A 14,468-nucleotide genomic window follows, 5' to 3' on the forward strand; every position below is an offset into this window, starting at 1 on the left:
CTCGTGAACATCCGATGGGTAATCCTGAAAGTTACACAGATCCGCTTTGATCATCTAAAACCAGCTGAGTCCACTGCTCTGTTGAGGGCGGTTCATTCAAAGAGTGCCCTCACAACTACAGTGACCAAGGAACCGAGAAAGGAACGCAGAGCTCGTCAGAGCTTTTTTGGCCGCGCACCCCCGTCTTTATTCAAACTGGGTCGACGCACCCCCAGTTATGAGTACCTGTACTTTCTCAGTGGATACACACAATCCAATGGAGCTTATATGTAAACCATTCAGGCAAAGCTTTTAAGGGACCCAAATTTGTCCAATAACAGTCTGTATTCACCCAAAATAGCACTGAAGCAAGCCTTTGCTCGGTTCTGCATCAGCCTCTCTGAGGAAAGTGTTTCTACTGTCAGCCTTCATCAGCAGTGGAATGAATGACTCAATACACGTGAGCCTTTTAGTACTTTTCCCCCATTGGCTCCTTACCCTGCTACTTAAAGTCATCAAGTTGGATCTTTCACATATATTTAAGTCTAAAAAAGTAAAGTATAATGACTGTATATATACTGTGTAACTCCTCTCACTCTGCGGTATGGAGGCAGTATCTTGAAGCAGTACTGCGACCTTTACTTCAGTAAATCAGAGCACTGATTCCAAAACTCGTTATTTTTGAGGACACTCCTTACTCATGAAGGTAAACACTACTGTTTGTAACATACAGAGGTGCAGGTTTCGTACCTCCATGAACATCCATGAGAGTGGAAAAGAGGCTAATGTCTTTCCACTGTTGGAGCAAAGAAGGGGGAGGGTCGATAAAATGATGAGCTTTGGACCTTAAAGCTTCCTGAACGACCAGAATCTGTATTTAAGGATATATTTTGTGGGCACTGATTGAGTCCACGTGAGAAGACGCTGCTCCAGGATCTCTGATGGAATTAAAGAGGAATTGCTTGTTTTTGCCCTGCTGTCAGTTTTTGTTTTAAAATCTCTTTATATTTATTTATATTTGTGCAATTCATGCAATTATTTTAAAATGAAAACAAGTGAACTGACAATCAGGTTTCCTACTGCTGCCTCTGACCTGTTCCCCTGCAGAACACCAGTCACATGAAGTAGATGTGGTGATAGTCAGTAAACTGGAAACATCTGACAGAAAACACTATCAGAATCTGATCAATTGATGGAATAATTGAATACAATTATGATTAAAAAACACGTTTAAATAATACTAAAGAAGAAATAGCAATAAACCAACAAAGAGCTGCAACACTCTCCCCGTCAGGGAATCGAACCCCGGTCTTCTGCCTGACGGCAGACGTACTGACCACTGTACTAACAGGGACTTTGTGTTGCGCGCATCTACTTCGCGGTTTTTTACTTTTTAATCGCTGCAGCGGGGCTCGCTAAAAATTACAACTAAATTTGCAGGGCTGTTCGAGATTTGTTTTTTTGGGTGCCACAATTGGAACGTTATGGTTCGCTGAAAAAAGAATTGCCTGAATTAAACCGGAATATCGAGTCATGGAAACACGTTAATCGGAAAAAAGCCCCTTAACAGTTGCCTACGACTGTGCAGCTGCAGCTGATGAGAGCAGTGTGTTTACATACAACCCAGAGGTCGAGGTGTGCAAATCTAAACATCTATGAAGTAGTGATTACATAAAGAAGTGATTTTTCTAAATGCACTGGAGACGATTTGTTAGCTATTCTTTTTACTTTGACGCCTTCGCATTCCAGTTGACGAGTTGAGTACAACTTGCAGGAACCACAGGTTTAGTGATGTTGCTTAGCGACCACCCGGAAGTGAAGCAAATAAAAACGTTAACCCGGATACGAACCTTAACCTGAATACGAACGTTAACCTGAATAAGAACGTTAACCCCAATACGAACGTTAACCTGAATACGAACGTTAACCTGAATACGAACGTTAACCTGAATACGAACGTTAACCTGAATACGAACATTAACCTGAATACGAACGTTAACATGAATACGAACGTGAACCTGAATACGAACGTTAACCTGAATACGAACGTGAACCTGAATACGAACGTGAACCTGAATACGAACGTTAACCTGAATACGAACGTGAACCTGAATACGAACGTGAACCTGAATACGAACGTGAACCTGAATACGAACATTAACCCCAATACGAACGTTAACCCCAATAAGAACGTTAACCCGAATAAGAACGTTAACCTGAATACGAACGTGAACCTGAATACGAACATTAACCCCAATACGAACGTTAACCCCAATAAGAACGTTAACCTGAATACGAACGTTAACCTGAATACGAACATTAACCCCAATACGAACGTTAACCCCAATAAGAACGTTAACCCGAATAAGAACGTTAACCTGAATACGAACGTTAACCTGAATACGAACGTTAACCTGAATACGAACGTTAACCCCAATACGAACGTTAACCCCAATAAGAACGTTAACCCGAATAAGAACGTTAACCTGAATATGAACGTTAACCTGAATACGAACGTTAACCTGAATACGAACGTTAACCTGAATACGAACGTTAACCTATCGCGTATGTGTAAATGTAGACATTGTGATGTGTCACGTAGCATCGCGAAATTTATAAAAATGGCGGTGGAATTGACATCACTTCTAGAAAATGGCTCCTGCATCAACGCAAAATGCAACATTTTCCAGGTTTTGGAGGGGGGGGGGGGGGGGGACTGACGACTTTTCGGTACTAAAGTGCGGGAATGCGGAAAATACGGAAGCTAATGCGTATTTCGCAGAGTTCAGCTGATTTTCCATTAATTTACGCAAAGATTTTCTGGAGGGTCTGGAAAAGTAGAAACAAGAGAGTAATATTAGACACATGATACTAAATGACAATTAAAATGATCAACAGTGATGAACTAAACACAATCAAACTGTATAGAAAGAATAAATAGAAGGAAAAAAATAATTGCCTGGTTGAGTCTTCACTCGAATCCGTAAAGCGCGTTGAACAATTCCTCCTGCAAGACAAAGAAAAAAGGTTTGAAAGATCAAGTTGAAAACAGCACGTAAACTAACAGTTGCATGAAAACTCCGACCAAACAAAATCTCAAAGCAAGATTATGTTTTTCCAACTGCAACTTTAAAAGGGTGTCAAAGACAGTTTGATGGACCTCATAAGCTCTCTGCTTCTCTGCCTCGCCGTCATTTGAGGGGGGCTTCTTCTTCCCTCCCAGCTTCCCATGGCGAGGCTCCGATCTGAAGGTGGCAGGCCTCTGGGGGGTCTCCTCAGCCAGACTTTGGACAGCATAGTCCTGCCAGTGAACGCAAGGTGTCGGCTGAGGATAATGCTTCTCCTCGCTGACCCTCACCCAGAAAAGCTCTTCCCTCCTGAAAAAGCCAAGCGAGAGCCTCATTCCCTCGTCCAGAGGGACCCTGCGGCGCTCAGCCTCGCTGTAGACTGCAACAGCACAACACAATCAGATGATTTACAATCTTTGTTGCACACGACACTGCTTCATCTTTCGGAAAAACACAAAGAGACCAAGAACCATAGTTGCAGAAGGTTTTGATGGTGTAGTCCAGCTGCTTGTCGAGGAAATGGGGGTACTCCGTCAGCATAAGTCCCATCAGCCACTTGGTGCTCACTTCTCCACTGAAACAGACAGAAAAAGAGGGCAACGGGTCAACACACACTTCGCCTCAAATATTACAAACACATTTAAATATTTTTAGCAGTAGTATTTTTATAGTCAGTAATCTATGAATTCATCCAAGAGAACTGCCTGCTACGATCAAAATGGAACAGAATACTTTAGCGTTCTTACTTGCTGTTGAGTCCGGAGAAGGACTGGGTGTTCACGTGGGCCACGGAGATATCAGGAACTAAATCCACTCCTTCCAGGAGGATCCGGATCTTGGACTCGATGAAGCCCATCCTGAGGGAGGGAAAATACCATAAATTACTGCAGCAGCTGGAGATCGAAGTTTTAAACAGTTTGCTCTCTCAAAGAACATCAGTCAGCAGATGATCTACAGGACGGTCCCCATTAGTCCACTTAGGCTGCTTTTCTGTTCTGTCTACTCACCACTCGTGATGCTCCTCCTCCATCTTTGTACTGGCCTCCACCACAAGGTAGAACCTTGAAACACAACAGACAGAAGCACGGTGACATAGTTCTTAACCCTCCAACACAACTTCAACTCATACTCTGTATGTGTATGCAAGTGTGTGTTCTGGACACGGCAATCCAATTTTGAATCGTTCAGCAACTTAATACATACGGGAACTTCTCTAGAAATTTTGACTCCTCGAAAAGTTCTGACCAGTCGGCTTCGTTCCTTTGGATCCTTTCAATGATCTTATTGGCTGTGGAAGGAGGAAGGAGACATTTCAAATCCTTCTACTTCCAACATCCAGCTAACAGTCACATTCAGATGTGAAATCCACATCATAGATCAATGACCACAAAGCCACATGTGAAGAGTGACGTGAGGTGAGATGGGTGGCAGCATACCCAGGATGATCTCTCCCATGATGACGTTGAGGCTGGTGTGAGTCACGTTAACACAGGTGTTCTGCTCCGGGTAGCAAGGTGTGATGATAGGCATCACGTGCCTGCTGTCACTAACATTCACCTGAAGATGCAGCAGAACGCAGCACGGTGAGCACACCTGACGCTGACAGTTTGAAAAACCACATCCCATCCTAGTGAGGTCTTACCATGGGGTTCCACACAGGCAGGTCGAAGTCTAAGTCCGTTCTGACTTTCAGGCAAACTGGGGTGGGCCACTCCCTGAAACACAACACAAGATGTTGCAGGTCAAACACAAACTCATGAACTCAGAGAACTGTGTCATGGGGCCTTTCATGGAAAACTAGACTGCAGTGCATCTGGAGATGTTCGGTCAACAACTCACCACATGGAGTAAACATGAAAAAACTTCATGACCAGGGTGGCTGGTGCAGCATTGGGATAAAGCTGGCACACCCTGGCCACCAGGATGGCCCACGACACACCACCCAAAAAGCCCAGCTTGTTAGAGTAAATGTTGCGTCCTTGAAGGAAATGAGATGATGGCAGAAAAGCTTATTAGCTCCAGTGCACAGTGTTGCTCTGATGTGCAAGAATCCAGAGGAAATTCATTCAAAATTATGGGAAATGTACATAATTACAAAAAGACACAAGTTCAAAGTGATCCATCTGCCTAACCTCTTACAAGCTCAACTAGTTTTGTGTGTTCAACTCACGTTTGGCCCACAGCTTAATGGCCCTCAGAGCCAGACGGAAAGTCTCCTGGCTGGGCACCAGACGAAGTATTTCCATCGAGACACGGTAACCTGTAAAAACACGGAATTACAATAGAAACACAAATATACCAAACAACTGCTGTCAGGACTTGTCAAGAACTCCTTCTGTCATTTTTATTACCGTTGAGACTGCGCACACAAGCTTGTTGCATCTCCCTCAGCAGCCCTGTCCTGAGGATGTTGAGCTTCTCGTGGATGCTGCTCCTGTAGATGGAGGCGTAGACCAGGTCCACCTGAAAAAAGAACAACACAAAAATTAGGAAGACACAAACTATGCAACAAACACATTTTACTCGCCTACAGTCTTGACTCATTTCTCAAGGCAAATTACCTCAATGTCCTCAAATCTGAGTTCTATCAGCGGGACGAATGCCTCCTTCACCACGCGCATCTCTGTCACCTCCTGCTGAGCCCAGAGCCTCTCGGCGAAGGAGGTGAAAAAATGTTGCCGCTCAACAAATGCGGGTCCAACACACAGGCAGTCGATGTCGGATCCTGTCAAAACAGCAGAGGGCCGTATTCCAGAAAAGTATCTCAATGTGTAACAATGACAATGACCTTTCCCGCTTTCTTTCAGGCGAGGCCGCATCGACACACGATGAAGCGCATTTGCGTGGAAGAAGCTGGTGGTTACCTTTGCTGTGAACTCCCAGGAGGTAAGATCCAAAGGGCACCACCTTGCCCCCGGCCTTTTCCTTAACATCAGCAGGAACACACTAAAAACACAAAATACAAGATGTAAATTGTGTGACCTCATACCAGCATTAGGAAAGGTTCCTTTTAAAGCTATGAAGATGTCATATTTACAGGTGTTTGAATGATTAAACAAACAATTTCTTACCAGCTCATCGCAAACATCTTGCACCCATTCCCGGAAGAGAGCCTGAAGACGTTCCAGGGTCTTCTCTCTGCGTATCAAGTACAAACATGTTCAAATACATTCACTCCCCTGACAACAACCTCACCGATCCTCCAACAACCACTCCAGCTCAGGGTGGGTCACAAAAATCACAACTCCCTTTATATCTACTGAAATTATTAAAACTTCAAATTAAACAAAGCATCCTACCTCTTCTGGAGCTCATGGTGTTCCTCAAACACTGGATGGCATCTGAGTGTTTCAATTAATTTGCTAGACTGCACCACGTCAGCAACCTCTGGAAAAGCCTCACTGATGGTGGGGACCATCAGCCATGAGGGGGCTTTCTGGAGAGCTGGTTGAGCATGCCTCCTCCGGTTGTGTTCACGTCTAGAAGGAAGCGGTTGATATCTATTTATGACACTGACACTAATACATACATATATATATATATATATATATATATATATATATATATATATATATACATACATATATCTGAGTGCAGAGGGACGGAACTGGACTCATGTTTTCGGTCAAGATCTGATCCATCAATTTGGCTTCATGATTAACATCATTATTACTGCCAGAAATGTAAACGTCTCTCACTTTATGGAGCAGCAGTAAAATACCACCTTAACACAAAAGAAAGCAAATTCATTCAGTGCTGGTTGTTGCAAACATTTGCCTCAGTTAAAGTTGTTCAGCTCAGATAAAAAACCCCAGAATGAAACAAGAAATTAACTCCATCCATGTGGTTTCGAACATGAAACCATTCAAATCAAACAAAAACAATCAATATCTCTAAAATGGAATGAATGTTCAAGAAAAAACAAGGTGAAAATATCAAAAAGAAGAGTCAAGCTTTCAGAACGCTACCTTTAGAAGACAATGACAAACTCCTAGCTAGTAAGCTAATAGCATCGACTTTTTTGGCATACTTTGCTAAATGCTTGTAAAGATATAAAACAAAATTCATAAAAGTTCACAAATTACAACGGGGTGATAATTTACGGCCACCATTACCAAATAAATTGAGAATTCATGATAGCACAGAGGGACTGAGCTGGACTGAAGTCTCCCCTGTGGCGCCAGAGATGCTAACATTTCTCCTGACATGGAGCAACATTACAAACAACTCAAAACAATAAGAAAACACAAGTTACAGCAAACTCATTGAGGGCTTTTTTATTACAAATATCTTTTGAACCTTAGTCAAGACTTTTTACTCAGGAAAAAAGTGGAGCAAAAATGTTAAAAAGCACTTACCGAAACATGCTGAGACGAAATGAAGTTTTCAGTCACTGGACGAAGAGAACCAGGTGAAGAAACCCTTCTCAAGAGCAATAATTTAATATTCAGAAATAGTTTTGTGGCACAGCGAGGTCCTGACTCAGAACAAGTGCAGGACCGACAGTTAAAAATGGCGGCAACCTTATATAGGAGCATTGTTCAAGATCAGATGAAGCCGAAAAGACGTCATTATGTTGTGACGCAGTGACGTCATTAACCCGCCCACTAAGATGAAGATTGGTTTCCTGAAATACGCCCACGAAATGAGGCTGAGTACTTTTCCTATCTTTTCCCTTTCATAGTATATTTAACTGAAATTCCAGGAACATTTTTCAAGGGTTGTTCTTAGAGAAAACCTACATGACATGTGAGGAAGACCTGTATTTTCTAATTTATTGTGAAATATAATAAAATAAAGCTTCAAACAAAGGAGTCTTTATTCATTGTCTGCTGTCCCCAACAAATTATTTGAAAATGTCATTATCTATTTCCTATATAATTTAAAAAAAACATTTGTTTTTATTCCTATCTGGATTTTTTTATAGTAATTTTTTGCTACACTAAAAGCACTGATAAATATCTGAAATTCGTAAACTGGGTCCAGTTTTTACCATGTATTGCTTTTGTTTGGAATCTTATAATATCATCCACAGAGTGGCAGCAAACGTTTTCTGATCAAATAACACAAATCCAAGAGTTCACTTTAAATATATTTTTTCAATTGTTGTTCTTTTAAGTGAAGAGAGACAATCAGTGGCGTCATCAGTCGAAGTTTGAGAGTAACAGCTTGAGAAAAGTTGTTTGTTTTTGTTGTCAATGCAGTAGAACTTTATCATTTATTTAGGGCAAGAGAAGGTACAAAGAATGGTGTGGATATATTTTTCATACAAAATCATTTGTGACAGTAGAATTCTGTAGCCTCTATTTCTACGTCTTCGGTGTCTCATTCAACTGTCTGTTACAGAAGAAACCAGTTTTGTTGCTTCTTATGTTTAAAATGTGGAAACTATCTTGAATTTTGCTAATTTTTGAATCAATTTTCATTATTTGTTGACTATGAATGGAATTGCAGTTTTATAATAGCCAAATATATTGCATACAGCAACATTCATTTTATTTTTTTCTCAATCAAATATATTCTGAATGTGTGTTTATGCTTCTTAGTAAAGTTATCCTGCGTAAATAACAACACTGGTTCACATCTCCAGCACTTCAGGACATGCAGAGAAATTCAGCGTGAGATCATATAACATCCATTAGTAGCCACAAATTCTTGTAAAGAATCTCTATAGTAATGTATAAAAGTGACTGCTGTCACAGACTTCTCTGGATTTTCAAGGTGAAAGCGTAGAAAACTCTAAGTGCCATCAGGAACAAAACATTAGCCAAGCAAATTCATGCTTTTTTCTCTCCAACACTGGGAGGCACTTTACTGTATTTATGTTTACTTAAAAACAGTAAATTGATGATGAGAGCAGACATGCCCTGTGACCCTGATTCACTTCCACGTCAGTATGTTGTGACGCAGTGACGTCATTAACCCGCCCACTAAGGTGAAGATTGGTTTCCTGAAATACGCCCACGAAATGAGGCTGAGTACTTTTCCTCCTATCTTTTCCCTTTCATAGTATATTTAACTGAAATTACAGGAACATTTTTCAAGGGTTTTTCTTAGAGAAAATGTGCACGACATGTGAGGAAGACCTGTATTTTCTAATTTATTGTGAAATATAATAAAATAAAGGGCTGCACGGTGGTGCAGTGGTCAGCACTGTGGCCTCACAGCAAGAAGGTTCCGGGTTCGAGTCCCGGCTCGGGCACGGGCTCTTTCTGTGTGGAGTTTGCATGTTCTCCCCATGTCTGCGTGGGTTCTCTCTGGTACTCCAGCTTCCTCCCACAGTCCAAAGACATGCAATTGGGGATGAGGCTGATTGAATACTCTAAATTGACCGTAGGTGTGACTGTGAGTGTGAATGGTTGTTAGTCTCTCTATGTTGGCCCTGCGATGGACTGGCGACCTGTCCAGGGTGAATCCCGCCTCTCGCCCGTTGACGCTGGGATAGGCTCCACCCCCCCACGACCCTTTATGTGTAGGAATAAGCAGAAGATGACGATGGATGGATGGATAATAAAATAAATTCACTGGCTGCTGTCCCCAATAATTTATTTGAAAACGTCATTATCTATTTACTAAGTAATTAAAAAAAAATATTTGTTTTTATTCCTGTCTTGATTTTTTTTAATGTATTTATTTATTTTGGATAGATATTTGGATCTCTTTAGGTTTAAAGGTTGAAAAGTTTTGGGTCTATTGGCAGACTCACCTGCCAGGATGGAAACCTGGGAGTGAAATGAGTCGGTCATTGTCATCAGATATTCAGCCTCCATGTTTCGTCCCAAAAAAAACAACAACAACCCCTAAATGTCATTCTTGATGTGTCAGTGTAAAGGTTATAGTGAGTCAAGACACATAAAAGATATCAATAAATAATTCAACTTTTTGTCTGTGTGCATATGGATTATCTCACATCAGCAATAATGATGATATATTTAACGATTCATCCTGTCTTTCTCATAGCAAAGTGACGACAAACTTTTTATAATTGTTTTTTTAAAATAGAATTAATCTTGATTTCCAACTTTATTCTGTAATTTCAATCATTGTGGAAAATAAGCCTTTGTAAAATGGCTTCGAGGTTTTGTTAGGGAAGCGTGGCTGTTTGTTTCTTACCATTGAAAAGGTAATAAAATGAAACTTTTTTTTCCACAAATGTACTCTAGTTTCTCATTTAATTTTTTAACTATTCATGTGTGACGACCCAAACATACGAATCCAATGCTAAATCTCAATACTGATTCACGATTCCTTTGTTTTTTTAATCAAACGCATTTCATGTGAAATTAACATGACTTTTAGCTGCGTTTACAGGAACGTTCGACAACAGTTTGGTCGCTTTTTGTGCCAAGCAAACATTGAAAGTGGAACAAAAGGTAACATCACATCCTGTGTTAAAATCAAACAAGGTGACACAAGGTAGTAAACATACATGTCCTCCATGTTGGCTGCCTCCTTCTTCCAAATCCCATTGGTCGTCAAAGCCAACAAAATTATCTGCAACAAAGTTTTCGCGACATTAAACGTTGAATTTATAAGGTCATTGTTTTTGGTGTGTCAGCAAGTGATTAAATGCTCCTGTTGAGGAAATATTGAGTCTCTGAGAACACTCATCGAGGACGAGAATGCTGGAAATGGTTCAAAAGCACGACATAAACTTGCACAGATTACAGTATGTGTTGGCCCTGCGATGGACTGGCGACCTGTCCAAGGTGAACCCCGCCTCTCACCCGTAGACGCTGGGATAGGCTCCAGCCCCCCCACGACCCCTAAAAGGAATAAGCGGAAGACAGTGGATCCTGCTCTTGGCTCCTCCCCTGTCCCAAAGCATTCACAGGCGGCCCTGTCCTTGTGTAGCAGACTGTCCCTCTCAGCTTTAGCAAGAGCAGTGGATGTCCACCCCTCTGCATCCAGAGGAAGTGACAAATGTATTGACTTTTTCAGGTCTTGTGAACACGTTACTCCGTTCCCCAGTTCATGTCCTTAATGAGCAGCTGGTCCACCCCCCCCCCCCCAAAAGAAAAAGTTCATTTGTAAGTCTAAACATACTTAAGATGTTTTCACACACTTGTCTGTCTCCAATGATGAGAATCCTTCATCTACCACATAAAGTCCATTATATATAAATTCATTATTATGCAAATGAACTGATGATGTCATCTAGCGATGTCTGGCTACTATTGGGACAGCCAATAGCTGCTTTTTGGGATTTGGAATCGATTGTTCCCATCACATGAATACAGTTTAGCCAAAGGTTTGTCAAAATCATTGCATTGAATGTTCATAGCAAAATTAGCATCCAGTGAACAGTTGTTATCAGAATAAATACTTGTGGTTTTTATTGGCATAACTTTAAGCTTGCATGCAAAAAGAGGGTCACAGTCAATTTAAATCCAGAAGTCAGTTTTTATTTCATATAAATTAGACAGTTGCACAAATGAAAATGAAAGGAAAATGGTTTCAAAAAAACATTCTCCACTCCAAAGCTTCTTAAAGGTCATTTTAATGTTTAAGGGTGGTGCTGAGGAGGACCCCCTGATCCTCCCTGTCATGGCTGCCATGATGTTTTCTTGTGGTGCTGTGGTTCTTCTGATGAAGGGCGGCATGTTTGCTGTCTCAGGCTCCACCAACTATCTTCTTTAGGATGCCAAAATATGGCCTTTTCAGGACTCCATCTTCCCCGGCATTGGTGACACAAGGGTTTCTTGTGCCGCATCACTTCAAGTAAAGGACCCCATCGTCCTTCTACCGAATGGTGGGACGATGTACCCGGCAGAGGACGCAGTGACCCTTCGTCACATCAGTGCCACAATTCTTTAAATAGGGAACAGCCCAGGCTTTTGTGTTTGGCTCTGTGCTTCCTGCACAGAGCATCAGGATCTATCCTTCAAAACATGTAGCAAATTCTCTGGTCGTATTAGAATTCAGGGGCAGGGGTTGGCCTCCGGATCTTAGCCTGGCTGGCACCGCAGTTCACGCACGACTTGTGAAATAATTTTTGTGCAGTGAAATAATGTTGCTTGGGGCAGGGGATGGCTCCCACATCACATCACCCTATCGCTGGCACCATAGTACCCAAGGTACTTCCTACCAAGGTTGGTGAAGTAGTTCTCTTCAGCAGCACTGGTGCTTGGGGCAGGTGTTGGCCTCCAGACCCTTCTCTCCATGGCACTGCTGTTCATGGTGCGGCGATGGACCTGGCAGAGGACGCAGTGACCCTTTGTCACATCAGTGCCGCAATTCTTGACGTAAGGAACAGCCCGAGCTCTTGTGTAAAGCTTGGCTCTGTGCTTCCTGCACAGAGCATCAGGATCAATCTTTGAGAACAGGTGGCAAATTCTCCTGTGGTAGGAGAATTCAGGGGCAGGGGTTTGCCTCCGGATCTTAGCCTGCCTGGTGCAGCAGTTCACTCCATGCCTGGCAAAATAATCATTTTGCCTTGCAGCACTGGTGCTTGGGGCAGGGGTCGGCCTCCAGATCCTTCTCTCCCTGGCACTGCTGTTCATGGTGCGACGATGTACGTGGCAGAGGAAGCTGTGACCCTTCGTCACATCAGTGCCACAATTCTTGACGTAAGGAACAGCCCGAGCTCTTGTGTAATGCTTGGCTCTGTGCTTCCTGCACAGAGCATCGGGATCGATCTTTGAGAACAGGTGGCAAATTCTCCTGTGGTAGGAGAATTCAGGGGAAGGGGTCGGCCTCCAGATCCTTCTCTCCCTGGCACGGCTGTTCATGGTGCGGCGATGTACCTGGCAGAGGAAGCTGTGACCGTTCGTCACATCAGTGCCGCAATTCTTGACGTAAGGAACAGCCCGAGCTCTTGTGTAATGCTTGGCTCTGTGCTTCCTGCACAGAGCATCGGGATCGATCTTTGAGAACAGGTGGCAAATTCTCCTGTGGTAGGAGAATTCAGGGGCAGGGGTCAGGCTTCGGATCTTAGCCTGCCTGGTGCAGCAGTTCACTCCATAATTATTTTGCCTTGCAGCATTGGTGCTCGGGGCAGGAGTTGGTCTCCAGACAATGTCCTCCATGGCACCGTAGTTGCTGCTATGCTGGACGGCGGATGGCTCCCAGATCATGTCCATAACCTCATTGCTTGCGCTGTAGTATCTTTGGAGCTGGGACTGGACCAGATACATCACAAAGGAACTCATAACGGGGCTTCAAAAGTCTCTGCTGGTGCTGAATTTTCTTCCACTTGCTCTCAGTTTTGTCTGGTCCCAACTTGCTCTCACGTTACTAGTGGTGTTCTTTCTTTCTATATATTTGTTCTCTCACCAATTCTACATTCAGTCATGTCTTCTGCTGTCATGTCAAGATGACAGTCACAAGCCAGAATGTCTTTCTGTGATCTCGTGGACTGAGACTTAGCAGGCTGTGTTCTCGTGAGGGTCAGAATTCAACCTTCATCTTGAGTTGAGAATTACAACGCTCCCATTTTATGTGCGCATTTTTTATTTTAAGTCCAGGCCAAGAAAAGCCATCTTTTTTTGTAATTAAATTTGTAATGATGCTGTCTTGTGATAATGGTAAATATCTTGTTGTTGTGATCCTGGATTAATTCTTCTGGCTGTTTCAACATGTTCAAGTTCATTATCCCTTCATGGCAAAATATATTTTATGAGGACTATAATTTTCTGGCCTCAATCAGAATGTGTGCATTTTGTTTTCATCAACATTTTTTCTCAGCTCTGTAAGTTTTGAAAACTATGTGGGGAACTCGTTAAACTCGTAAAGTATGCATTTCTGTGTGCAAACTAGTGAGGGGCGTGGGTGCATGTCAGGATATTTTGCCGCCAACACAGAATCCACACTTTAGTCATGTGATGAGATGGCTACTCTGCTCATGATGTTAACGGACAAAATGCGAATTGAAAGAGTGACACAAATGTGTTTATGAACAAAACACATGTCTCCAATAGACTTTGATCCAACATTTGAAGGTCACAAGGAAACTCATTTGCCTCTCGTGCTGCCAGTTCAACCCACTTTGGCAGGTGACCCACTCAGTCACCTCAGTTTCAACTTTGTTTTGAATATTCCATTGTGGATGCAGAGGAATGTGGATAAAATGTCCTTTGTCAGAAGAGGGATTCAAATTCACACCTCCAGGAGAGACTGGGGGCACCTTCCTTCATTTATCAGTTAATTACCACTTCAACAAACATGCCACATAACAACCCAGTCTCATGTCAAAACGTGAAAAGGCTACGTTTGTCCACAGTGCAAAACGTATCAGTTCTACAATAAAGGCCTCAATATTGTGAAATGTGTACGTTTTTTCCCTGTTCGTTTCTATTGGAACGCTGGTAGGTCATGTGACTCTTTAATGCGGGCCTCTCAAAACACAAACATGGCAGCCGCTCCTGTCATTTTCGCAGGAAAGTGCCTGATTCCAAGATAGTTTTGATTTAATAAAGCATT

The 14,468-nt window shown here is 42.4% G+C and overlaps 1 protein-coding gene across 1 annotated transcript; it reads right to left on the reverse strand.

Annotated features, from left to right (window-relative positions):
* Positions 1–2,450: 2,450 nt before the first annotated feature.
* Positions 2,451–7,540, reverse strand: LOC147253667 (poly(A) polymerase type 3-like). Its single transcript, XM_086218903.1, has 17 exons — positions 7,406–7,540; positions 6,347–6,526; positions 6,119–6,185; positions 5,912–5,993; positions 5,609–5,772; positions 5,399–5,510; positions 5,218–5,307; positions 4,887–5,025; positions 4,690–4,762; positions 4,484–4,604; positions 4,251–4,335; positions 4,055–4,108; positions 3,794–3,904; positions 3,518–3,621; positions 3,140–3,426; positions 2,939–2,986; positions 2,451–2,808 (listed from the first exon to the last, which is right to left on the reverse strand). The coding sequence occupies exons 1-16, from the start codon at positions 7,411–7,413 to the stop codon at positions 2,951–2,953; spliced, it is 1,713 nt and encodes a 570-aa protein (XP_086075029.1). The 5' UTR covers positions 7,414–7,540; the 3' UTR covers positions 2,451–2,808; positions 2,939–2,950.
* Between the last annotated feature and the right edge of the window lie 6,928 nt (positions 7,541–14,468).

The sequence above is a fragment of the Aulostomus chinensis genome, chromosome 11 (genome assembly GCF_037954235.1).
Source record: "Aulostomus chinensis isolate RoL2024-O1b breed Wild chromosome 11, RoL_Achi_v1.0, whole genome shotgun sequence".
Lineage (NCBI taxonomy): Eukaryota > Metazoa > Chordata > Actinopteri > Syngnathiformes > Aulostomidae > Aulostomus > Aulostomus chinensis.